The sequence below is a fragment of the Oncorhynchus gorbuscha genome, linkage group LG08 (assembly GCF_021184085.1).
Source record: "Oncorhynchus gorbuscha isolate QuinsamMale2020 ecotype Even-year linkage group LG08, OgorEven_v1.0, whole genome shotgun sequence".
NCBI classification, from domain to species: Eukaryota; Metazoa; Chordata; class Actinopteri; order Salmoniformes; family Salmonidae; genus Oncorhynchus; species Oncorhynchus gorbuscha.
Window position 1 is genome coordinate 20,163,335 of NC_060180.1, and position 26,593 is coordinate 20,189,927.

The 26,593-nt window shown below is 41.9% G+C and overlaps 2 protein-coding genes across 2 annotated transcripts in view; both read left to right on the forward strand.

The window, feature by feature from the left end:
- The window catches only part of LOC124041305 (V-type proton ATPase subunit B, brain isoform-like), a 46,944-nt gene extending 36,917 nt beyond the window's left edge, over positions 1-10,027 (forward strand). Inside the window, exons 10-14 of the mRNA XM_046358750.1 lie at positions 6,190-6,340; positions 6,839-6,921; positions 7,096-7,200; positions 7,367-7,496; positions 9,137-10,027. Of these exons, the coding sequence (XP_046214706.1) occupies positions 6,190-6,340; positions 6,839-6,921; positions 7,096-7,200; positions 7,367-7,496; positions 9,137-9,279 (612 nt within the window). The 3' untranslated portion in view covers positions 9,280-10,027. The remainder of the gene's footprint in view (positions 1-6,189; positions 6,341-6,838; positions 6,922-7,095; positions 7,201-7,366; positions 7,497-9,136) is intronic.
- A 339-nt stretch (positions 10,028-10,366) lies between these two features.
- LOC124041306 (shootin-1-like) overlaps positions 10,367-26,593 on the forward strand; it is a 43,764-nt gene continuing 27,537 nt past the window's right edge. The window contains 4 exon segments of the mRNA XM_046358751.1: positions 10,367-10,663; positions 16,389-16,441; positions 18,434-18,494; positions 23,307-23,401. Of these exon segments, the coding sequence (XP_046214707.1) occupies positions 10,591-10,663; positions 16,389-16,441; positions 18,434-18,494; positions 23,307-23,401 (282 nt within the window). The 5' untranslated portion in view covers positions 10,367-10,590.

Below are 26,593 nucleotides of genomic sequence, written 5' to 3' on the forward strand. Positions count from 1 at the left end.
CCCTTCCCTTGTTGTCTGCCTGTAACCTTGGGCACACGTGCTGTTTCAGTAAAACCTCAGCTAAGACTCTGGCTTGTAGGGTATTTAACCACTTACAAAGACTGACAAGGGGCATTAACATTTAACTTATTTTCCCATTCACCCGCTCGAAGGCCGAGTTTTGAATTTAATCCACAGTTCACAAGTGTTGGCTATTTCCATCCTCTGAATGCAAGTGCCTTTCTGCTCTGAATTCAACTAACTGAACAATTTGAACAGTGCTTTGGCCTGGGTTCAGAGTCATTTATTTTATACTATGTCTGCTGAGAAAATGTCAGTGCTTGACCTCCTTTTGGTGATTTGAATAACACTTCACAACAGATGATTTAAATGAGAATATAGTACAGTGTTACTAGTCAAATCCAATTCCTATTATTTTGTCCTCCTTTAGAGGGTGTGTGTGTGTGTGTGTGTGTGTGTGTGTGTGTGTGTGTGTGTGTGTGTGTGTGTGTGTGTGTGTGTGTGTGTGTGTGTAAATTCAGCAAAAAAGAAACCTCTGCTTTTAAAAAATTTTCAGTTAACCTATTATGTGTAAATATTTGTATGAACATAACACGATTCAACAACTGCGACACAAACTGAACAAGTTCCACAGACATGTGACTAACAGAAATTGAGTAATGTGTCCCTGAATAAAGGAGGGATCAAAATCAAAAGTAAGTCGGTATCTGGTGTGGCCACCAGCTGCATTAAGTACTGCAGTGCATCTCCTCCTCATGGACTGCACCAGATTTGCCAGTTCTTGCTGTGAGATGTTACCCTACTCTTCCACCAAGGCACCTGCAAGTTCCCAGACATTTCTGGGGGGAGTGGCCCTAGCCCTCACCCTCCGATCCAACAGGTCCCAGACGTGCTCAATGGGATTGAGATCCGGGCTCTTCGCTGGCCATAGCAGAACACTGACATTCCTGTCTTGCAAGAAATCATGCACAGAACGAGCAGTATGGCTGGTGGCATTGTCATAAGGTGAATGCACCAATTTGTAAGTCGCTCTGGATAAGAGCGTCTGCTAAATGACTTAAATGTAATGTAAATGTCATGCCGGAGGGTAATGTCAGGATGAGCCTGCAGGAAGGGTACGACGTGAGGGAGGAGGACGTGTTCCCTGTAACACACTGCATTGAGATTGCCTGCAATGACAACAAGCTCAGTCCGATGATGCTGTGACACACCGCCCCAGACCATGACTGCCCCTCCACTTCCAAATCGATCCCGCTCCAGAGTACAGGCCTCGGTGTAACGCTCATTCCTTCGACGATAAACGTGAATCTGACCATTTATTATTTTTTATTTCACCTTTATTTAACCAGGTAGGCCAGTTGAGAACAAGTTCACATGGTATAAACACATGTACAGTCAATAACACAATAGAAAATCTGTATATAGTGTGTGCAAATGAAGTAAAGAGGTAAGGCAATAAATAGGCCATAGTGGCGACGTAATTACAATTTAGCAATTAACGCTGGAGTGATCGATGTACAGATGTGCAAGTAGAAATAATGGTGTGCAAAAGAGCAGAAAAAAAAACATGTGGATAAGGTTGGTAGTTGGTTGGATGGGCTATTTACAGATGGGCTGTGTACAGCTACTGTGATCGGTAAGCTGCTCTGACAGCAGATGCTTTAAGTTAGTGGGGCGATTTTTGCAATTCGTTCCAGTCATTGGCAGCAGAGAACTGGAAGGAAAGGCGGCCAAACGAGGAATAGGCTTTGGGGGTGACCAGTGAAATATACTTGCTGGAGCGCGTGCTACGGGTGGGTGCTGCTATGGTGACCAGTGAGCTGAGATAAGGGGGCTTTACCTAGCAAAGACTTATAGATGACCTGGAGCCAGTGGGTTTGGCGACGAATATGTAGCGAGGACCAGCCAACGAGAGCATACAGGTCGCAATGGTGAGTAGTATATGGTGACAAAACGGATGGCACTGATAGACTGCATCAAATTTGCTGAGTCGAGTGTTGGAGGCTATTTTGTAAATGACATCGCCAAAGTCAGGATCGGCAGGATAGTCAGTATTACGAGGGTATGTTTGGCAGCATGAGTGAAGGAGGCTTTGTTGCGAAATAGAAAGCCGATTCTAGATTTAATTTTGGATTGGAGATGCTTTATGAGTTTGGAAGGAGAGTTTACAGTCTAGCCAGACACCTAGGTATTTGTAGTTGTCCACATATTCTAAGTCAGAACCGTCCAGAGTAGTGATGCTAGTCGGGTGGGCGGCAATCGGTTAAAGAGCATGCATTTAGTTTTACTAGTGTTTTTTAAGAGCAGTTGGAGGCCACGGAAGTAGTGTTATATGGCATTGAAGCTCGTTTTAGAGGTTTGTTAACAGTGTCCAAAGAAAGGCCAGAAGTATACAGAATGGTGTCACCCCTGGTGAGACAAAACCGCGACTCGTCAGTGCAGAGCGCTTTTTGCCAGTCCTGTCTGGTCTAGCGACGGTGGGTTTGCGCCCATAGGCAACGTTGTTGCCTGTGATGTCTAGTGAGGACCTGTCTTACAACAGGTCTACAAGCCCTCAGTCCAGTTTCTCTCGGCCTATTGCAGACAGTCTGAGCACTGATGGAGGGATTGTGTGTTCCTGGTGTAACTCGGGTAGTTGGTGCCATCCTGCAGGTGTGGTGTTCAGATGTACCAATCCTGTGCTGGTGTTACACGTGGTCTGCCACTGCGAGGGCGATCAGCTGTCCGTCCTGTCTCCCTGTAGTGCTGTCTTAGGCGTTTCCCACTACGGATACTGCAATTTATTGCCCTGGTCACATCTGCAGTCCTCATGCCTCCTTGCAGCATGCCTAAGGCACATTCACGCAGATGAGCAGTAACCCTGGGCATCTTTCTTTTGGTGTTCTTCAGAGTCAGTAAAAAGGCCTCTTTAGTGTCCTAAGTTTTCTTAACTGTGACCTTAATTGCCTACCGTCTGTAAGCTGTTAGTGTCTTAACGACTGTTCCACAGGTGCATGTTCATTAATTGTTTATGGTTCATTGAACAAGAATGGGAAACAGTGTTTAAACCCTTTAAATGAAATGAAATCCAATTTTATTTGTCACATATACACATGATTAGCAGATGTTAAAGTAGCGAAATGCTTGTGCTTCTAGTTCTGACCATGCAGTAATATCTAACAAGTAATCTAACCTAACAATTTCACAACTACCTTATATACACACAAGTGTAAAGGAAGTAATAACAATATATGTACATAAAAATATATGAATGAGTGATGGCCGAACGGCATAGGCAAGATGCAGTAGATGGTATAGAGTACAGTATATCTCCCGTCTGGATTACTGCAACTCGCTGTTGGCTGGGCTCCCTGCCTGTGCCATTAAACCTTCCCAAGTTCTCTCACGTCACCCCGCTCCTCCGCTCTCTCCACTGGCTTCCAGTTGAAGCTCGCATCCGCTACAAGACCATGGTGCTTGCCTACGGAGCTGTGAGGGGAACGGCACCTCAGTACCTCCAGGTTCTGATCAGGCCCTACACCCAAATAAGGGCACTGCGTTCATCCATCTCTGGCCTGCTCGCCTCCTTACCACTGAGGAAGTACAGTTCCCGCTCAGCCCAGTCAAAACTGTTCGCTGCTCTGGCTCCCAATGGTGGAGTTTGGAACAAACTCCCTCACGACGCCAGGACAGCGGAGTCAATCACCACCTTCCGGAGACACCTGAAACCCCACCTCTTTAAGGAATACCTAGGATAGGATAAAGTAATCCTTCTCACCCCCCTTAAAATATTTAGATGCACTATTGTAAAGTGGCTGTTCCACTGGATGTCATAAGGTGAATGCACCAATTTGTAAGTCGCTCTGGATAAGAGCGTCTGCTAAATGACTTAAATGTAATGTAAATATGAGATGAGTAATGTAGCGTATGTAAACATTCTATAATGTGGCATTGTTTAAAGTGGCTAGTGATACATTTATTACATCAAATTTTCCATTATTAAAGTGGCTAGAGTTGAGTCAGTATGTTGGTAGCAGGCACTCAATGTTAGTGATGGCTGTTTAACATTTTAATGGCCTTGAGATAGAAGCTGTTTTTCAGTCTCTGTGTCCGCTTTGATGCACCTGTACTGACCTTGCCTTCTGCGTGATAGCGGGGTGAACAGGCAGTGTCCCCGGTGATGCGTTGTGCAGAACTCACTGCCCTCTAATAGGCTCTGGAGAGCCTTACGATTGTGGGGGGAGCAGTTGTCGTACCAGACGGTGATACAGCCCGACAGGATGCTCTTGATTGTGCATCTGTAAAAGTTTGGGTGTTTTTGGTGACGCGCTGAATTTCTTCAGCCTCCTGAGGTTGAAGAGGCTCTTCTGCGCCTTCACTACGCTGTCTGTGTGGGTGGACCATTTCAGTTTGTCCATGATGTGTACGCCAAGGAACTTAACTTTCAACCCTCTCCACTACTGTCCCGTCGATGTGGATAGGGGGCTGCTGTTTCCTGAAGTCCACAATCATCTCCTTTGTTTGGTTGACATTGAGTGTGAGGTTATTTTCCTGACACCACGCTCCGAGGGCCCTCACCCCCTCCCTGTAGGCCGTCTCGTTGTTGGTAATCAAGCCTACCACTGTAGTGTCATCTGCAAACTTGATAATTGAGTTGGAGGCGTGCATGGCCACACAGTCATGGGTGAACAGGGACTACATGAGAGGTCTGAGAATGCACCCTTGTTGGCCCCAATGTTGAGGATCAGCGGGGTGGAGATGTCGTTACCTACCCTTACCATCTGGGGGCGACCCATCATGAAGTCCAGGACCCAGTTGCACAAGGCGGGGTCGAGACCCAGGATCTCAAGCTTAATGACGAGTTTGGATGGTACTATGGTGTTAAATGCTGAGCTGTAGTCGATGGACAGCATTCTTACATAGGTATTCCTCTTGTCCAGATGGGTTAGGGCAGTGTGATTGCGATTGCGTCGTCTGTGGACCTATTGGGGTAGTAAGCAAATTGGAGTGGGTCTAGGGTGTCAGGTAGGGTGAAGGTGATATGGTCCTTGACTAGTCTCATAAAGCACTTCATGATGACAAAAGTGAGTGCCACGGGGTGGTAGTCATTTAGCTCAGTTACCTTAGCTTTCTTGGGAACAGGAACAATGGTGATCCTCTCGAAGCATGTGGGAACAGCAGACTGGGATAAGGATTGATTGAATATGTCCGTAAACACACCAGCCAGCTGGTCTGCGCATGCTCTGAGGACGCAACTGGGGATGCCGTCTGGGCCTGCAGGCTTGCGAGGGTTAATAAATTTAAATGGTTTACTCATGTTGGCTGCAGTGAAGGAGAGCCCGCAGGTTTTGGTAGCAGGCCGTGTCAGTGGCACTGTATTGTCCTCGGGCGAGCAAAGAAGTTGTTTAGTTTGTCTGGAAGCAAGACATCATGGTTTGCGACAAGGCTGGTTTTTCTTTTATCGTCCATGATTGACTGTAGACCCTGCCACATACCTCTCGTGTCTGAGCCGTTGAATTGCGACTCTGCTTTGTCTCTATACTGACACTTAGCTTCACACAGCTTTACAATGAAGATCTGTGAATTTATTTGGATTTTTACGAATTATATTTGAAAGACAGGGTCCTGAAAAGGGGATTTTTTTTTTGTTGCTGAGTTTAGAATACCAAGAGTCTGCAAAGCTGTCATTAAGGCAGAGTGGCTACTGTGAAGAATCTAAAAAATGTAAAATATAATTCGATTTTTATAACACCTTTTTGCATACTATGTGATTCCCCATGTTATTTCATCGTTTTGATGTCTTCGCTATTATTGTATAATGTAAAAAACAACATCTGAAAAACCCTTGAACGAGCAGTAGGTGTGTCCAAACTTTTGATTGGTACTGTATGTCTCTCCTCCGGACTAAAAGGGGTGCATGTTTTGGTTTTTGCCTTAACACTACACAGCTGATTCAAATGATCAAAGCTTTATGATTAGTTAACTGTTTTTGAATCTGATCTGTAGTGCTAGGGCAAAAACCAAAACATGCACCCCTTGGGGTTCTGAGGACTGAGTTAGGGAAGCCTTGCTATAAATGAATGAATGAGTTAATGCTCATCATACGCTGTTAGAATAAATGTTCAGAAGTGGAGTAGTTTGTGTTCTGGGTCCCATCTCTTATACCCTGGTTCCACTTATGGCTCACTTGTATGTGCCATGTCTCCCCAGGTGTCAGCTGCCAGAGAGGAAGTCCCTGGCCGTCGTGGTTTTCCCGGTTACATGTACACTGATCTGGCCACCATCTACGAGCGTGCCGGCAGAGTGGAGGGCAGGAACGGCTCCATCACTCAGATACCCATCCTCACCATGCCCAACGATGGTAAGACATATGCCAGCTTATCTCCAAGAACAAACCACCTAGATAATTAAAAATATATATTTATTTAAATATACATTTTTATTAACTTTTTACATGAGCAATTCCATTGAATCTCCTATTTTTGTCTGGGTTTGACGAGCACAAAAAAGTTTTTATTTTTATGCTTGCTGTTACTATAGCAACTTCTGTGATTGGCCTCCAGTCTGTTTTTGATTGGGAGTCCCCCTTTTTAACATCAGAAAACAATTGTGGCAGAATATTTTAGAGCACTAAATTTGGGGATGTAGATCAAAACACTTATTTCAATGTCCTTAAACTGTAAGTTGTAGTCATTTAAAGTGTATGCCTGGTTCCTGACATTTCTTTTGGGTAAAGTGATCTAGGACTGTGCATGTGTTTGAATGTGGGCGTGTATAGGTTTGACAAAGGCGACTTAATTTGGCTTGAATTGAACCCTGGATATTATCTCTTGACTTCCATGTAAACTGTGTTTTCCAGATATCACCCATCCTATTCCTGATCTCACTGGGTACATCACTGAGGGACAGGTGTATGTGGACCGACAGCTGCACAACAGACAGGTATTCCCATATCTCGCTTATACGTCTCCGAACAACCCCTTGTGACCTCGCTATTAAGTAGTGTCTATAGCTATTGAGTACTGTCATTCTCTCTCCTGACAGTTGTCCAATGATAATTTGTTTACTATTTCTTTGTTGAATATTGACTTCTCTTATTTCATTCTTTCCCTTCAGATCTACCCACCCATCAATGTGCTGCCCTCTCTGTCTCGATTGATGAAGTCCGCCATCGGTGAAGGAATGACCCGTAAAGACCATGCTGATGTCTCCAACCAGCTGGTAGTTATTGTCACTCTGCACAGTGCCAAAATATCCTCTATAACCAAGCCTAATTTCTATTGAACCACAATACACATGAATTGTTTGTTGCATAGAACAGCTTCAAGTTTCTGACCTCCCCACTCTTCTCTCTCTCTTTCCATCCCCATGCCTCTGTCCCTCTCAGTATGCCTGCTATGCCATTGGTAAGGACGTGCAGGCCATGAAGGCCGTGGTCGGAGAGGAGGCCCTCACCTCCGATGATCTGCTCTACCTGGAGTTCCTGCAGAAGTTTGAGAAGAACTTCATCGCTCAGGGTAAGACACTGAAAAATCGGATGAGACTCGACCTATGACAGTAACACCACATGCAGAGCGCATGGCTATTGAAACTATTTTGAAATTTGAACCTTTATTTAAGTAATTGAAAATACACTTCTCTTTTACAATAACAACCTGAAATTATGGTTGTATGAAATCAAAAGGTGAAAACAGGAGCACGGCAACCGCATTGTATGTGACATTCCCCTGAGGTCAGGTATTTGGTAACAGAATAAATGGGAGTGTTGGCAGTCTTTTCACACCGTTAAGTGGGAGGCATTAGGCTACACTCTGCCGGGTCATTGACACTCGCATGCTCTGAGATCTTGTCTGGTGATTTTATTTACTTGTCTAAATACTGTTACGTTAAATATGAGATATTATACCTTTGCCACCTTGGCTTCTCCTGTATCTTATGTTTATGCTACCTTCATTCCACTCATTCCTTGAAATCGTGACCCATTTTGTGTTGCCCTAGTTCTCTGACCTTATTATACCTTATTACCAGAAATCCACTCTGCATAGCGCTGTCATTCAAGTGTGATATTAAAATGGAGATTGATTTTGCCCAATAAAATACAAAAAATAGTATTATTGGATTAATAATCTTATTGAATATTATAAAATGTTGCATAGCTTGATTTTGGATGTATTTTACTGCGTTTTGACAGATCTTAGCTCTAACAAAGGACAAGATATGTCCTATTTGGCATTGCATGCTGTTATTGCTACTTTCTGAAGTACATTGAGTAAAAATCTAGTAAAAGTTATTTTCAATGCCTTCAGGCATGATTATTTTTCATCAGCAAAACCAATGGCAAACTTCATGTCAGATACATACTGTCAGTCTTTTTCAACACCTTGGTGTCAGATGCAACAAGTCATTCAGCGACTTGTGTCATCAAAGCATTATGCCGTACTTATTCTCACACTTGTCCTTGGAGTGATGAGATTGCTAAAGCACGGATTTGTGAGCTTTTCCATCCAGCCTAGTGTATAGTGAGCCTGAATATCCTTGAGTCAAAGCCTAATGCGATCCATTAAAATGAGAATCTCATTAGAATTGATGAGTCTACTGAATTAAATTAAAATACTGTGAAATGCAAGTGTCATGTCAGACTTTTGCATATCTTGTCTCTGTTGAAACCGAGACAAATGGAGCCATCTTTTCAGCAAAGAACAAAAGTTCGGTCGTCTTGTCCTTCAGATGATTTACAAGCATTTCGCTACACCCGCAATAACATCTGCTAAATATGTGTATGCGACCAATAAAATGTGATTTGATGAGATTGAAAAGTAGGGATTGCACTATTGTAGGCTATGCATCACAGGGATATACTGCATGTAAACCTGTTGTGACACCATATGATTGACTTAATATCTATTCCATCAATAATACCTTTCCCGACAGAGTAAGCTGTGAGGTGCATTTCAGACATGTTAGCACCATGACCTAACGTTGACTTGAGTCGACTACAACAAGTGTTATGAAAAAGATCTCAATCACTGGGGAATATTGTTGTATTTATACACCTATTTAAACCACTGAATGAGTTAATTGTCAACTAGTCGTCATAAGGAATATTGTCAAATGTTGCAGCATTCGAGACCTAAAATGCTGTCACTTCATCCCTCAGGCCCCTATGACAACAGGACCGTCTATGAGACCTTGGACATTGGCTGGCAGCTGCTCAGAATCTTCCCCAAAGAGATGCTGAAGAGGATTCCCCAGAGCACCCTGGCCGAGTTCTACCCGAGGGAGTCTGCCGCTCGTCACTGAGTGCCTTCAGCAGCTCCGACCCCCTTAGACAAGTGTTGACCCCCCCCCCCCGACCAACTCAGAGAACAGAGCAATGATCTCAGCTCCCTCTAGATGTATTCTACTGTATCTGTGTCCAGAAACTCGTATGGATAGTGTCTGTGATTGTAACTTCATTTTGTTCAGAGATGTGAACTTGCCCTTAAATCAAAGAATGATCCTGTTTATTTATTGGGGTATTTTACTGCTAGGTTTTGTTTATTGAATGCTGTCCCCACCTAAACTAAATTCAATCTTCCAAAAATATAAAAACATCCTATACATTCGAGCTTGACAGGAATTGTTATGTTATGTTCTCTTTTACATTTCAATGGTTTGAATTTGTCCAATATGTTTGTCACCCTGAAGATAGCACTTCATTCATTCATTCGACCGAACATCATTGTTACTTAAATGTTTACTTTTATAGGCATGAGGTAAGGGTTTCAATATTTGACAAACTTTTGGGCCACTTGAAATGGTCTTGTAGATATAGACCTTTGTGTGAACTGTGATTGGTTATTTCTTTTTGGCCTCTGTTGCTTGGTGTAATTACTATCGAAAGAAAATGATGTTTACATTTTGTTTGCTGTATGTATGTGCTGTTAAAAGAAACATAATACTAAACATTCCCCTGTTTCATTGTTAATTATTTGTTTGCAGAAATAGGATCTGTGTGTTTATTGATTCCTGTGTTTTCCTGTCCATAAATAAATGTATTTCAGAATTATGAAGGGTGACATGTTTGTAATCTCACCAGACAATGCACACACCTAATATTGAGGTTGGTAGATTTACATTTAAGTCATTTAGCAGACGCTCTTATCCAGAGCGACTTACAAATTGGTGCATTCACCTTATGACATCCAGTGGAACAGCCTCTTTACAATAGTGCATCTAAATCTTTTAAGGGGGGGGGGTGAGAATACAAGCGTGCCAAGCTTGTAGCATAATACCCAAGAAGACTCCAATTTGTACACATTTCTAAAAACTAGTTTTTGCTTTGTCATTATGGGTATTGTGTGTAGATTGATGAGGGGAAAATACTATTTCATTCATTTTAGAACAAGGCTGTAGCATAACAAAATGTGGAAAAAGCCAAGGGGTCTGAATACTTCCCGAATGCACTGTAGTCCAAGTCAACACAAACCCTTGATCAAGGGAAAAAACAAGCATTCGAAGCCTAGTTCAGATTTAACAATGGCCAAAGGTGAGATTTGTGCACAGGTGTGTCGCGGTATCAATGTATTTCCTGTTGCACGTAATGTGTAACCACCTCGATGTGTACTGTAAATGTACTTTATCACAATGGCGGCCCAAGAGGAACTATTTCAAATGAAAATCATTACAGAGCTGTCCAATCAAGGTAAGAGTTATTCTTAGTCGCATGGCTAGGTTAGAGTGAAGGCTGTAGCTTTCTGTTAGAAATATTCGTTTTGTATTTTCAGTTCGATGACCAGCTCTTTCATAGCCTTAACCGTTGACATTAAACATGGATACGTAGCCAATTTTTTTTCGGTGTGGTTCGAGGCATGTAAATAACACGTCTTCAACCCGAATGTAACCTAACTTGAATTAAACGTATGACTTTTTCTGTCTTCATTTGTGTCTACAGTTTAGTACTCATTAGTTTGAGCGCTGTTGTTGCGTTCAGGGAAATGGTGTAAGGAATAATGTAGCCTAGCTTTATCTTAGGGGTCTTATCTATGTTTTCAATGTTGTTTTGTTTATTTTGCACACATTTTTAATTTGCCCTTGCTGAAGAAAGACCTTGCCATATCTATTGAATAACAATAGTAGACTTCTGAGGAAGTTCTCATGCGTCATTCTGTGTCTTTAGCCATATATATATAGAACTTCCTCAGAAGTTCTAGGCTTATTTCTCTCACCACAAAACAGACATTAATTCATAACGGATGGTCATCACACTTGATTTAAACTATCTTTCTGTTCCTCATATTTCTTTATTCAATAAATGTTTCCAGACACATCGCAGGGGGAATAACAAAAGGTGCATACGAGGTCAGTGTGGTCTGAATACACATTGAGTGTGAAACTGCAGCAAAAAATGAATCACTACATTCAGAGAGAGGAGGCGTTGGGGGTAGGGTGCGGTAAGCCAGCATGATGTGGTGTTAGAGCAGCAGTGCTGAGTATTCACGTGACCTTGAATGTTGTACCCTAAAGGAAATAGTACTTGACCAGGTTTTTCAGAATCTACTAAGAAACCAATGCTGATTGTTATATGGTGCACAAATTTGTTTACATCCATGTTAGTGAGCATTTCTCCTTCGCCATTATATTCCATCCACCTGACAGGTGTGGCATATCAAGAAGCTGATTAAACAGCATGATCATTAAACTGGTGCACCTTATGCTGGGGACAAAATCAAATCAAATGTATTTATACAGCCCTTCGTACATCAGCTGATATCTCAAATTGCTGTACAGAAACCCAGCCTAAAACCCCAAACAGCAAGCAATGCAGGTGTTGAAGCACGTTGGCTAGGAAAAACTGCCTAGGAAGAAATCTAGAGAGGAACCAGGCTATGAGGGGTGGCCAGTCCTCTACTGGCTGTGCCGGGTGGAGATTATAACAGAACATGGCCAAGATGTTCAAATGTTCATAAATGACCAGCATGGTCAAATAATAGGTCTGGGACAGGTAGCACGTCCGGGGAACAGGTCAGGATTCCATAGCCGCAGGCAGAACAGTTAACTGGAGCAGCAGCACTGCCAGGTGGACTGGGGACAGCAAGGAGTCATCATGCCAGGTAGTCCTGAGGCATGGTCCTAGGGCTCTGGTCCTCCGAGAGAGTGAAAGAAAGAGAATTAGAGAGAGCATACTTAAATTCACACAGGACACCGGATAAGACAGGAGAAGTACTCCAGATATAACAAACTGACCCTAGCCCCCCGTCAATAAACTACTGCAGCATAAATACTGGAGACTGAGACAGGAGGGATCAGGAGACACTGTGGCCCCATCCGATGATACCCCGGACAAGGCCAAACAGGAAGGATATAACCCCACCCACTTTGCCAAAGCACAGCCTCCACACCACGAGAGGGATATCTTCAACCACCAACATACCATCCTGAGACAAGGCCGAGTATAGCCCACAAAGATTTCCACCACGGCACAACCCAAGGGGGGCGCCAACCCAGACAGGAAGATCACATCAGTGACTCAACCCACTCCACCCCTCCTAGGGACGGCATGAAAGAGCACCAGTAAGCCAGTGACTCAGCCCCTGTAATAGGGTTAGAGGCTGAGAATCCCAGTGGAAAGAGGGGAACCGGCCAGGCAAAGACAGCAAGGGCTTTTCTTTGCTCCAGAGCCTTTCCGTTCACCTTCACACTCCTGGGCTAGACTACACTCAATCATATGACCCACTGAAGAGATGAGTCTTCAGTAAAGACTTAAAGGTTGAGACCTACTTTGCGTCTCTCACATGGGTAGGCAGACCATTCCATAAAAATGGAGCTCTATAGGAGAAAGCCCTGCCTCCAGCTGTTTGCTTAGAAATTCCAGGGACAATTAGGAGGCCTGCGTCTTGTGACCATAGTATACGTGTAGATATGTACGGCAGGACCAAATCAGAGAGATACTGTAGGTAGGTGCAAGCCCATGTAATGCTTTGTAGGTTAGCAGTAAAACCTTGAAATCAGCCCTTGCCTTGACAGGAAGCCAGTGTAGGGAGGCTAGCACTGGAGTAATATGATCAAATCTTTTGGTTCTAGTCAGGATTCTAGCAGCCGTATTTAACACCAACTGAAGTTTATTTAGTGCTTTATCTGGGTAGCCGGAAAGTAGAGCATTGCAGTAGTCTAACCTAGAAGTAACAAAAGCATGGATGAATTTTTTTGGACAGAAAGTTTCTGATTTTTGCAATGGATGATGGAAAAAAGCTGTCCTTGAAACAGTCTTGATATGTTCGTCAATAGAGAGATCAGGGTCCAGAGTAACGCCGAGGTCCTTCACAGTTTTATTTGAGACGACTGTACAACCATTAAGATTCATTGTCAGATTCAACAGAAGATCTCTTTTGTTTCTTGGGACCTAGAACAAGCATCTCTGTTTTGTCCGAGTTTAAAAGTAGAACGTTTGCAGCCATCCACTTCCTTATGTCTGAAACACAGGCTTCTAGTGAGGGCAATTCTGGGGCTTCACCATGTTTCATTGAAATGTACAGCTGTGTGTCACGCATAGCAGTGAAAGTTAACATTATGTTTTCGAATAACATCCCCAAGAGGTAAAATATATAGTGAAAACAATAGTGATCCTAACAGGGAACCTTGAGGAACACTGAAATTTACAGTTGATTTGTCAGAGGACACACCATTCACAGAGACAAACTAATATCTTTCCAACAGATAAGATCTAAACTAGGCCAGAACTTGTCCGTGTAGACCAATTTGGGTTTCCAATCTCTCCAAAAGAATGTGGTGATCGATGGTATCAAAAGCAGCACTAAGGTCTAGGAACACGAGGACAGATGCAGAGCCTCGGTCTGATGCCATTAGAAGGTAATTTACCACCTTCACAAGTGCAGTCTCAGTGCTATGATGGGGTCTAAAACCAGACTGAAGAATTTCGTATACATTGTTTGTCTTCAGGAAGCGTAACAGCCTTTTAAATTTTTTTGAGAGGAATGGAAGATTCGATATAGGCCGATTAGTTTTTCATATTTTCTGGGTCAAGGTTTGGCTTTTTCAAGAGAGGCTTTATTACTACCACTTTTAGTGAGTTTGGTACACATCCGGTGGATAGAGAGCCGTTTATTATGTTCAACATAGGAGGGCCAAGCACAGGAAGCAGCTCTTTCAGTAGTTTAGTTGTCATAGAGTCTGAGCTTTGAAGGAATACGCAGATTTAAAGAGGAGTCCATCATTTGCTTTCTAACACGCAGATTTAAAGAGGAGTCCATCATTTGCTTTCTAACAATCATGATATTTTCCTCAAAGAAGTTCATGAATTTATTACTGCTGAAGTGAAAGCCATCCTCACTTGGGGAATGCTGCTTTTTAGTTAGCTTTGCGACAGTATCAAAAATAAATTTCGGCTTGTTCTTATTTTCCTCAATTAAGTTGGAAAAATAGGATGATCGAGCAACAGTAAGGGCTCTTCAATACAGCACGGTACTGTCTTTCCAAGCTAGTCGGAAGACTTCCAGTTTGGTGTTTCCGTTCCAATTTTCCGGAAGCTTGCTTCAAGAGCTCGGGTACTTTCTGTATACCAGGGAGCTAGTTTCTTATGATAAATGTTTTTAGTTTATAAAAGGCAAATCTAAAATGTGCAGTTTTATCACACAATGCCACAGATTTCTCAAGTTTTAAGGGAGCGTGCAATTGGCATGCTGACTGAATGTTCACCAGAGCTGTTGCCAGGGAATTGAGTGTGAATTTATCAACCAACGTCGTTTTAGAGAATTTGGCAGTACGACCAATCAGCCTCACAACCACAGACCACATGTAATCACGCCAGCCCAGGACCTCCACATCTTGCTTCTTCACCTGCAGGATTGTGTGAGATCAGCCACCCGGATAGCTTATGAACCTTTGGGTTTGCACAACCGAAAGATTTCTGCACAGCCCGTCAGAAACCGTCTCAGGGAAGCTCATCTACGTGTTCATTGTCCTCAACCGAGGTTTTGACCTGACTGCAGTTCGGCGTCGTAACCGACTTCAGTGGGAAAATGCTCACCTTTGATGGCCACTGGCATGCTGGAGAAGTGTGCTCTTCACGGACGAATCACAGTTTCAACTGTACCGGGCAGATGGCAATATGGCGTTATGTGGGTGAGCAGTTTGCTGATGTCAACGTGCCTTGTGATGTGGCTCGTGATGGTGGGGTTATGGTATGGGTAGGCGTAAGCTACGGACAACAAACACAATCGCATTTTATCGATGGCAATTTGAATGCACAGAGATACCGTGACGAGATCCTGAGGCCCATTGTCATGCCATTCAATCGCTGCCATCACCTCATGTTTCATTATGATAATGCACAGCCACTTGTCACAAGGATCTGTACACTGGAAGCTGAAAATGTCCCAGTTCTTCCGTGGCCTGCATACTCACCAGACATGTCACCCATTGAGCATGTTTGGGATGCTATGGATCAACGTGTACGACATTGTGTTCCAATTCCTGCCAATATCCAGTAACTTCGCACAGCCATTAAAGAGAAGTGGGGCATCATTCCACAGGCCACAATCAACAGCCTGATCATCTCTATACGAAGGAGATATGCCTTGCAAATTGTGGTCACACCAGATGCTGACTGGTTTTCTGATCCACGTCCCTTATTTAAAGATATCTGTGACCAACAGATGCATATCTGTATTCCCAGTCATGTGATATCCATATATTAGGGCCTCATTTATTTGAATTGACTGATTTTCTCATGTAAACTGTAACTCAGGAAAATCTTAGAAATTGTTGCATTTATATTTTTGTTCAGTGTAAGTCAGTTATTTTCAACTGTAGTAGTTAATGTACAGTAGTAGACTTTTATCATACCACTGTGTAGGAATCTATTATTGTTATGCCTCCTGAGAATGAAACATAATGGACCAAGGGAGAGCTTCAACATTAAATGATGATTAAAATAATGCGTGTTTGTTGATGTTTTCGATCTCCTTTCACAGTGGCTATACATTCCAACATCCAGTTCTTTGTAAAGATCCAGGCATTCATAGATGCAGCTTTATGGAGCGAACTATACATAAGCCTGCCCAGACCTTGTAAAAAGGCTCGCTCATGAGGCACTGATGATCTTGGCAAACAGCTGGGTGTGGAACAACCTTTATTCCATGTCTTTCTATATTGATAAACATTGTTTTGTGTGGTTTTAATCTAAACTACCTCAAGTATATGTAGCAGAGCATTGAGATAATTGTTAAGGTTTGTGTGAGTATTAGTCATGTTTCACTTAGCATGTGAGGCAGTCATTGGGTTGGAATTAATAGATATGTTTCCACATGGTTGTTCTGTTTTAAGAAACCCAATAAGAGTTCAAGTATGTTTCCTCTTATGGGATGATGAACAGTTGAAGATGACTGACTGGAATCCTTTGATCCCTACAGCTGTCCATGAGTATGAGGGTCTTCAGAGGGAGCATGAGAGAGCCACCATGGAGGTCAGTGTTGTATAAGGCTTGTTATAACTGTTCAGTTAATGTGTATAGGTATCCATGCAACAGGTCTTGGGGAGGTGTGTGTAATTTCAACTGTGTTTGCACTTAATGATTGATAGTGATTAATGATGAAAGAAAATAAAGGTTTTCTTATTTTTTTAAATGATTGTACGTGTGAAAGAGAGACTGTGTGTGTGTGTGAGAGAGAGAGAGAGCGAGAGAGAGAGATGCTTTATTGTGGTGCTATAATAGCAGGGCTTAGAATCATGGCAGATATGGTGCTGGAAAACCTGGAGGCAAATTCAATCAGTGCCATTTCCATACAATTCTCCAGATAGTGGTTATTTTAGCATGACAGACAAAACAAATGAACATAAACTGCCCTGTACATATTATAATACTCAGGACTCTTTAAACTAGCCAGTACTTTCACTGCAATGCTTTCAAGAGGGAAAAGAGCTCATTAATTGTATTACATCAGATTTACATGCTGTTGTGATAAACGTTCAATCTCATATCATATGTATTGTATGCATTGTGCCTCTGAGATATCAATACAGTCTGAATTTTGGAGGATTTTGCTTTCATCATTTCACTTTCAGCTATGTGGTGGTTGTTTATATAGCACTTGTTAAGGTTCACATAGGTTCATATTGGGAAGCCTTTTTACAGAGTCCATCATCTTCATGACCTCAACTATCTAACCTCCAAACGAGCTTCAATGCCATACAACACTCCTTCCATGGCCTCCAACTGCTTTTAAACGCTAGTAAAACCAAATGCATGCTTTTCAACCGATCGCTGCCTGCACCCGCATGCCCGACTAGCATCACCACACTGGATGGTTCCGACCTTGAATATGTGGACACCTATAAGTACCTAGGTGTCTGGCTAGACTGCAAACTCTCCTTCCAGACCCATATCAAACATCTCCAATCGAAAATCAAATCAAGAGTCGGCTTTCTATTCCGCAACAAAGCCTCCTTCACTCACGCTGCCAAGCTTACCCTAGTAAAACTGACTATCCTACCGATGCTCGACTTCGGCGATGTCATCTACAAAATTGCTTCCAACACTCTACTCAGCAAACTGGATGCAGTTTATCACAGTGCCATCCGTTTTGTCACTAAAGCACCTTATACTACCCACCACGGCGACTTGTATGCTCTAGTCGGCTGGCCCTCGCTACATATTCGTCGCCAGATCCACTGGCTCCAGGTCATCTACAAGGCCATGCTAGGTAAAGCTCCGCCTTATCTCAGTTCAATGGTCACGATGGCAACACCCATCCGTAGCACGCGCTCCAGCAGGTGTATCTCACTGATCATCCCTAAAGCCAACACCTCATTCGGCCGCCTTTCGTTCCAGTACTCTGCTGCCTGTGACTGGAACGAATTGCAAAAATCGCTGAAGTTGGAGACTTTTATCTCCCTCACCAACTTCAAACATCAGCTATCTGAGCAGCTAACCGATCGCTGCAGCTGCACATAATCTATTGGTAAATAGCCCACCCATTTTCACCTACCTCATCCCCACAGTTTTTATTTATTTACTTTTCTGCTCTTTTGCACACCAATATCTCTACCTGTACATGATCATCTGATCATTTATCACTCCAGTGTTAATCTGCAATATTGTAATTATTTGCCTACCTCCTCATGCCTTTTGCACACATTGTATATAGACTCCCCTTTTTTCTACTGTGTTATTGACTTGTTAATTGTTTACTCCATGTGTAACTCTGTGTTGTCTGTTCACACTGCTATGCTTTATCTTGGCCAGGTCGCAGTTGCAAATGAGAACTTGTTCTCAACTAGCCTACCTGGTTAAATAAAGGTGAAATAAAATAAAAAATAAAAAACTGTTCTCCCACAGAAATGTCGTTCTCAGATTGAGTTCAAGTGGAGTATGATCTTGCAAAGACTGGCTCAATGAAGGTAGGACACCAATGTAAATAAATAAAATTTTATCTCTTTTGTGCTTTGGTCATATCAGTGTCAACGGATGGAGGCAGAAAGAGACGAGGCAATCAAAAGGCTTGAAGAGTTTCAAAAAGGTGAGAACATTCAAAAACAAATGTTTTAGTCAAATCCATCTTTCGTCAAAGATGATTGATCTAATATTGATCTGATATACTTACATATAAGGTTGCTATTGTTTTCCTCGTGGTAACATATGCATAATTGGAAACAAGTCAGGGATTGTACAGGAGGAACTGTAAACACCTACAGTTCTATTATGTAATGTTTACCATAGCATTCTTTTCATGCTATCAACCACACTATCTCTGCTGCAGTGACCTTTGAACCCTGGACTCACTATGAACAATGTGTGTTTGTCATTTAACTTGGGTAAAAAACACACCCTTTAGGCAGTAACACGGCTTTGTTTACTCTTTTGCTTGCCACTTCTGTCAATGCAAATTGATTAACCTTTAATTATATCAGAGAAACATACATGATTTTCTTTTGTAAATTCAATATGCAAAATGACACTTAAAGCGTCTTCTCTGCTTTTTCTCCACTATTACTGTTTCCTTCCACACATAGAAATGCATTGTATTTCAAGCACATTTGTGTGTATTTTCGCAGGGAATTTTTTTCTTAAAACCAAAATGCTTCACACAAACCATTCAAGCCAGTAATTTGATCTCTGGAATTTTAGAAGGTATAAATATGTCAGAGATGGTTGAAATAGTTGTTCTTTGTAATCACGTCAGTCGAGGGATTTTCATCTGAATAAATGTGGCTTCTGCTCATACATCTAGTATTTCTCCAGCCAAAAAACACATATTTTGTTTGACTTCCAATTTAATAGAGGCTGCCTTGCTATGCCAAGCAGCTGCATATTAGGACCTATTACGTGATTTCATAGCTCTGAGAAAATTGCTCCTATTCACAAAGAAACGACGGGACGAAGAGGGAGAGAAAAAAAGCCCCAACACACAATCACGTCTTTTCAATTGACGATGGCAAGGTTGATGACAACATGACCATTGTGTTATAATGATAAGACCACAAAGGCATCTGCCCCCTCATCAAGGCTTCAGTACGGCTGCAGATACAATTTAATTCACTGCTCTGTCTGCTCGCTGATACCATTATACCGCACGTCAGCACAGGGGTAATCACTGTCTTCCCCGACAGGAGGGAAAAAGAGGGGAGAAAAAGATGGAGCGATGATGGTGAGGCCGAAACATACAATTAAGACTGCCAATTCTGACGTGTCAGAACCCCAGTTGCCCCGCACTTGTACACTTTCCACTTCCAGGCCTGTTTATTTACCATGCCTACCAGTAATTACAATTAACGTGTAATTTATTTCAAGGCGTCCTTTGCTGGTGTTGAGTGTGTTGGGCATTATGGAGTCTGTGAAAGAGCGGAGCCACAGAGATTCTGGGATGAAACTGTCATCTAAGTGCTATTGAATGACTTATGTGGAGAGGGTGCAGGAGGAACTTTGATATCGCAGGCACAGACGTTCATCAGGTTTCAATTAGGTGTCATTGGGAAGGGATAGGCCTGTGTCAACGGCATTAATTCCTATTTTTCCCCTTCGACCACAATGTTTAATTACTTAAGTGGCAGTAAGCCTGTTCTCTTTTATTGGGGTTTGTGATTACGCCTGCAAATGAAGTCAACGTTTAGAGCATTAAGTGTGTCTCTGAAAGTAATTTATTTTGGCTAAAGGGAGCTTTTATACTTCACAGTTTAAAAAGTCTTACATCAGGGGCTAGAAAATGGTTGCAACATTTTTATATTTTATCCTACAGTCAATCTCATGCCCTTTTGAGTTTCCATCAGCAATTTCCATCAATAAACACTAACTAACCACTCTGGTGAAATGATCCATTATGGTTCTATAATCATTTGCCATGTCTGACCATGAACACACAATGACATTAATTAAATTGTAATAAAATGCACCCATTGTTGCAGGGAGATTGTTTTCTTTGACCTTCCTATAGTGGTTTTACATAGTCTCAAATGTGTTTTCATAGTTCCACTGGTGTTGCGATTTTTCCGGAAAGCAGAATCAATAAGACCTCAGTGGCATTAGTAATATTAGCTAACTTCTTTTTAAATTGAAAAGAGAATATATGTGGTTTATGGCAAATGTCTGACACAAAAGAAACCACAAACATACATACTTACACTACCGTTCAAAAGTTTGGGGTCACTTAGAAATGTCCTTGTTTTTGAAAGAAAAGCAAAAAAATGTGTCCATTAAAATAATATCAAATTGATCAGAAATACAGTGTAGACATTGTTCATGTTGTAAATGACTATTGTAGCTGGAAACGGCAGATTTTCTATGGAATATCTACATAGGTGTACTGAGGCCCATTATCAGCAACCATCACTCCTGTGTTCCAATGGCACGTTGTGTTAGCTAATCCAAAAGGGTTTTGTAATTGATCATTAGAAAACCCGTTTGCAATTATGTTAGCACAGCTGAAAACTGTTGTTCTGATTAAAGAAGCAATAAAACGGGTATTCTTTAGACTAGTTGAGTATCTGGAGCATCAGCATTTGTAGGTTCAATTACAGGCTCAAAATGTCCCGAAACAAATATCTTTCTTCTGAAACTCGTCTGTCTATTCTTGATCTGAGACATGAAGGCTATTCCATGCGAGAAATTGCCAAGAAACTGCAGATGTCGTACAGCGCTGTGTAGTGCTCCCTTCACAGAACAGTGCAAACTGCCTAACCAGAATAGAAATAGGAGTGTGAAGGCCTGGTGCACAACTGAGCAAGAGGACAAGTACATTAGAGTGTCTAGTTTGAGAAACAGACACCTCACAAGTCCTCAAATGGCAGCTTCATTAAATAGTACCCGCAAAACACTAGTCTCAACGTCAACAGTGAAGAGGCGACTCCGGGATGCTGGACTTCTAGGCAGAGTTCCTCTGTCCAGTGTCTGTGTTATTTTGCCCATCATAATCTTTTCTTTTAATTGACCAGTCTGAGATATGTATTTTTCTTTGCAACTTCTGTCTAGAAGGCCAGCATCCCGGAGTCGCCTCTTCACTGTTGATGTTGAGACTGGTGTTTTGCGGTTACTATCAGTTACAACATGTTAACAATGTCTACACTGTGTTTCTGATCCATTTGATGTTATTTTAATGGACACATTTTTTTGCTTTTCTTTCAAAAACAAGGACATTTCTAAGTGAACCCAAACTTTTGAACAGTAGTGTATATTTTCAAGTGTTGTGACCTTGTGTTGACATGAGTATATTTCTTAGTAAATGTAGAAAAAGTATCAGATTCCACAGTAAGTGTGTCAACAGAAATGCTCATTTTTATCTTGCTTAGCTTGTTTTGTAAAAAGCGTATAAGAAGTGCACAATCCCCTAGTCGTCTCATCCTTGAGGTGTAACCTTATCTCTAACCTTGGGATGTAAAAGCTAATTGTAAAAGCAACTAAATATTTCCAACCAAAGACATGTAAAACAAATCTTTATGATATTCAAGACTGAAACATATAACAACAAAGACATGAGCTCCAATAGAGTTCCACAGTATGAGTCATAATACCCATAAAACCTAGAGGTCAATCTTGGTTCCAATCTTTTTTTCCACCATTCATTTTTCCCATAGGGGTTTTTCAAACACTTAAAATAAGGGCTGTGTTTTGTGTGCCCTTACCCTGGTGTGACGTTTTGATAACCGTGTAAATTTCTCTAGGAGAAGGTGACTTTCATAAATATATTCACCTGTATTTACCTCCCAAAACTGAAATGTGAATTAGCTGCTAATGTGGCTATCATAAAGAACTACAAATACCATGATGATCTGGAAGAGACTGCCGAATCGAGGCAAAGTTAAGAATCTCTGAATTCTAATGTTAGCTAAATGTAGAAATGAATAAATTGGAAACATTTATTTAAATGGACAATTCTGTAAACTGTCATGTGTAAGTTTTAAATTTACACAATACCTGCTAGCAAAGGTGTCAGCAAGAGATGACATGCAGAGCTTGCAGGGATTTTTAGCTTTGCATGATATCTATTTTAATGCTAATTAGTTTTTTCGAATCTGGGTGTAAATAGAACCAAATATATTGATAATCTTGTCCCAGAGAGATTTACACGGTTATCAAAATGTCACGCCAGGGTAAGCTTGCTCGAAATACAGAACTTATTTGAAGTGTTTTTAAAATCCCCTATGGCAAAAATGATTGGAACCATCTCCCTGTTTGACCGATAGGTTTTATGGGTATTATGACACCTCCACAGTGAGGTTCTATAAGGTGAACCTTAGAATCAGACCACATGGCAAACATGTTGGGGCGGCAGGGTAGCCTAGTTGTTAGAGCGTTGGACTAGTAGCCAAAAAGTTGCAAGTCCCCCAGCTGACAAGGTACAAATCTGTCGTTCTGCCCCTGAATAGACAGTTAACCCACTGTTCCTAGGCCGTCATTGAAAATAAGAATTTGTTCTGACTTGCCTAGTAAAACAAAATAAAAATTGCCCACAAGAAATCTAGTGTAGGCTTGAAGTTTTGGGCTCCCGAGTGGCACAGCTGTATAAGGCACTGCATCACAGTGCTAGAGGCGTCACTACAGACCCTGGTTTGAATCCAGGCTATATCACAATCCCATAGAGTCCCATAGGGTGGTGCACAATTAGCCCGGCTGTGGTCGGGGTAGACCGTCATTGTAAATAAGAATTGTTCTTAACTGACTTGCCTAGTTAAATAAAGATTCAATAAAATAAATAAAAATTAACTCTGCTATTGATAAAAATAGATAAATGACTTAGACCCCAATTCAATCAATCACGGATAAAGAAAAAAAAGTACTGCACAATGTTTACGCTGGATTGGAGGTGTTCAACAGTGTTGTTTCTGTCACTCTCCTATAGTGTCCCACATGGTCATTGAAGAGGTCAACAGCATTCAGGATAACCTGGACATAGAGAGGACATGCAGACAGAGTGTGGAAGCCCTGGCCTCCAAGGTGGGTCAGCCTAACGAGCAATGAAGGACTTTGCCCATTGTATGCTCCCAATTCTTCCCTTGAAACAAATATTGCACCTACTTTCTCTGTAGACACCATCATTCTTGGTGCAAAAAACTTTACTAACATTTTCTGTACAAAAATTGGTCCTGTAATTGGTCCAGTGTACAGTTATTTTGTGAAATGCTTGCCAAATGTCTAGGTCTGATTCAGAGTGGGCAGAGTGATTTCTCAGCCCGCTGAAGCTGGACTCATCACTCTAATCATTACCCACACAATTCTTTGGACAGAAGCCCTCTGCTTCCACCTGGCAGTTCTGCCAGGGGTGGGGGAGAGCTTCTGTACAATACCTCCTCCTCCCATCAATCCAGTCCCAGCCAGTCATGGTTGGCCACATGCAGCTGTGCTTTCTACACATATGGATGTTTTTGCTATAACGTTTATCTCTTCTTTAAAAAAAATGATGTGCTGGGGAGAACTCTGATGGTGCTCTTTCAATAAGGATTATTTGATGTTATTACAGTTGCTATTGGGCATCTATATGGCCATCTATGTATTTGCATATTTTGTCATGTTTGAAATGCTATTCGATTACAGTTTTATTTTATTGCTTTGGTGCAATTTTCACAAGTACAGTATGTGGTACATTTTCACAACTACAAACTCAACGCACATTTTCAATTGACTAAGTACAACACACAAACTCATACAGTCACTTTTTCACCAAACTTAATCAGTGTTTCATCTAGAAATAATAATGTTTCACATTGCAATGCATGTTCATATAAAGTAATTGCATTTCACAATGCAATGCCCACATGACGTTTGATATAATGATCTTGTCTTTTGTTAAAATACATTTTACTATTACTTAATCTGACTGCTCTTAATGGATGATCACTTAAACGTTTGGTAAACCTGTAGATTTGTCATGTAAACTGGTTTGTCTACTACAGATTTTGAGAACTACATGTATAAAAATGTATATCTATAAATTAGAAACATAAAAACTATGATACACTACATTACCAAAAGTATGTGGACACCTGCTTCTGTCACTCTCCTATAGTGTCCCACATGGTCATTGAAGAGGTCAACTTCAGCGGGTAGCATTGTAATATCATCAAATTGGGGAGAAAAAGGGGAGAAAATGACACAAAAACAAATAAAATAAATAAATACAAAAATAGTCACTGAGCTCTTCAGAAAGGTCATTCTACTGCCAATTTGTGTCTATGGAGATTACATGGCTGTGTGCTCAATTCATACACCTGTTAGCAACAAAACTTTATTTTTAAAATGTTTTAAAATTTAACGAGGTAGACTAGTTGAGAACAAGTTCTCATTTGCAACTGCGACCTGGCCAAGATAAAGCAAAGCAGTGTGACACAAACAACAACACAGAGTTACACATGGAATAACCAACCATACAGTCAATAACACAATAGAAAAAAAATATGTCTATATACAGTATGTGCAAATGGCGTGAGGAGGTAAGGCAATAAATAGGCCATAGTAGCAAGTAATTACAATTTTACAATAATGATGTGCAAGTAGAGTACTGGTGTGCAAAATAGCAGAAAAGTAAATAAAAACAATGTGGGGAGGAGGTAGGTAGATTGGATGGGCTATTTACAGATGAGCTATGTACAGCTGCAGCGATCTGTTAGCTGCTCAGATAGCAGGTGTTTAAAGTTAGTGAGGGAAATATAAGTCTCCAGCTTCAGTGATTTTTGCAATTCCAGTCATTGGCAGCAGAGACCGGGTAGGAAAGGCGGCCAAAGGAGGATGGGAATGACCAGTGAGATATACCTGCTGGAGCGCGTGCTACGGGTGGGTGTCGTTATCGTGACCAGTGAGCTGAGATAAGGCGGAGCTTTACCTAGCAAAGACTTATAGATGACCTGGAGCCAGTGGGTCTGGCGACGAATATGTAGCAAGAGCCAGCCAATTAGAGCATACAGGTTTCAGTGGTGGGTGGTATATGGGGCTTTGGTGACAAAACGGATGGCACTGTGATAGATTGCATCCAGTTTGCTGAGTGTTGGAGGCTATTTTGTAAATTACATTGCCAAAGTCGAGGATCAGTAGAATAGTCAGTTTTACGAGGGTATGTTTGGCGGCGTGAGTGAAGGAGGCTTTTTTGCGGAATAGAAAGCCGATTCTAGATTTAATTTTGGATTGGAGATGTTTAATCTGAGTCTGGAAGGAGAGTTTACAGTCTAGCCAGACACCTAGGTATTTGTAGTTGTCCACATATACTAAGTCAGAACCGTCCAGAGTAGTGATGCTAGTCGGGCGGGCGGGTGCGGGCAGGGAACGGTTGAAAAGCATGCATTTAGTTATACTAGCGCTTAAGAGCAGTTGGAGGCCACGGAAGGAGTGTTGTATGGCATTGAAACACATTTGGAGGTTTGTTAACACAGTGTCCAAAGAAGGGCCAGATGTATACAGAATGGTGTCGTCTGCGTAGATGTGGATCAGGGAATCACCCACAGCAAGAGCAACATCGTTGATAAATACAGAGAAAAGAGTCAACCCGAGATTTGAACCCTGTGGTACCCCCATAGTGATTGCCAGAGGTCCGGACAACAGGCCTTCTGATTTGACATACTGAACTCTGTCTGAGAAGTAGTTGGTGAACCAGGCGAGACAGTCATTTGAGAAACCAAGGCTGTTGAGTCTGCCGATAAGAATACGGTGATTGACAGAGTCGAAAACCTTGGCTGCACAGTACAATCTTTTATCGATGGCGGTTATGATATCGTTTAGTACCTTGATCGTGGCTGAGGTGCACCCGTGACCAGCATGGTGACCAGATTGCACAGCGGAGACGGTACGGTGGAAATTCCAAATAGTCAGTGATCTGTTTATTAACTTGGGTTTCGAAGACTTTAGAAGGGCAGGGCAGGATGAATATAGGTCTATAACAGAGTGTCACCCCCTTTGAAGAGGGGGGGATGACCGCGGCAGCTTACCAATCTTTAGAGATCTCGGAGGATACGAAAGAGGGTTGAACAGAGGGGTAATTTTAGAAAGAGAGGGTCCAGATTGTCTAGCCCAGCTGATTTGTACTGGTCCATGTTTTGCAACTCTTTCAGAACATCTGCTATCTGGATTTGGGTGAAGGAGAAGCTGGGGATCCTTGGGCAAGTAGCTGCGGGGGGTGTGGCGCTGTTGGCCGGGGTAGCC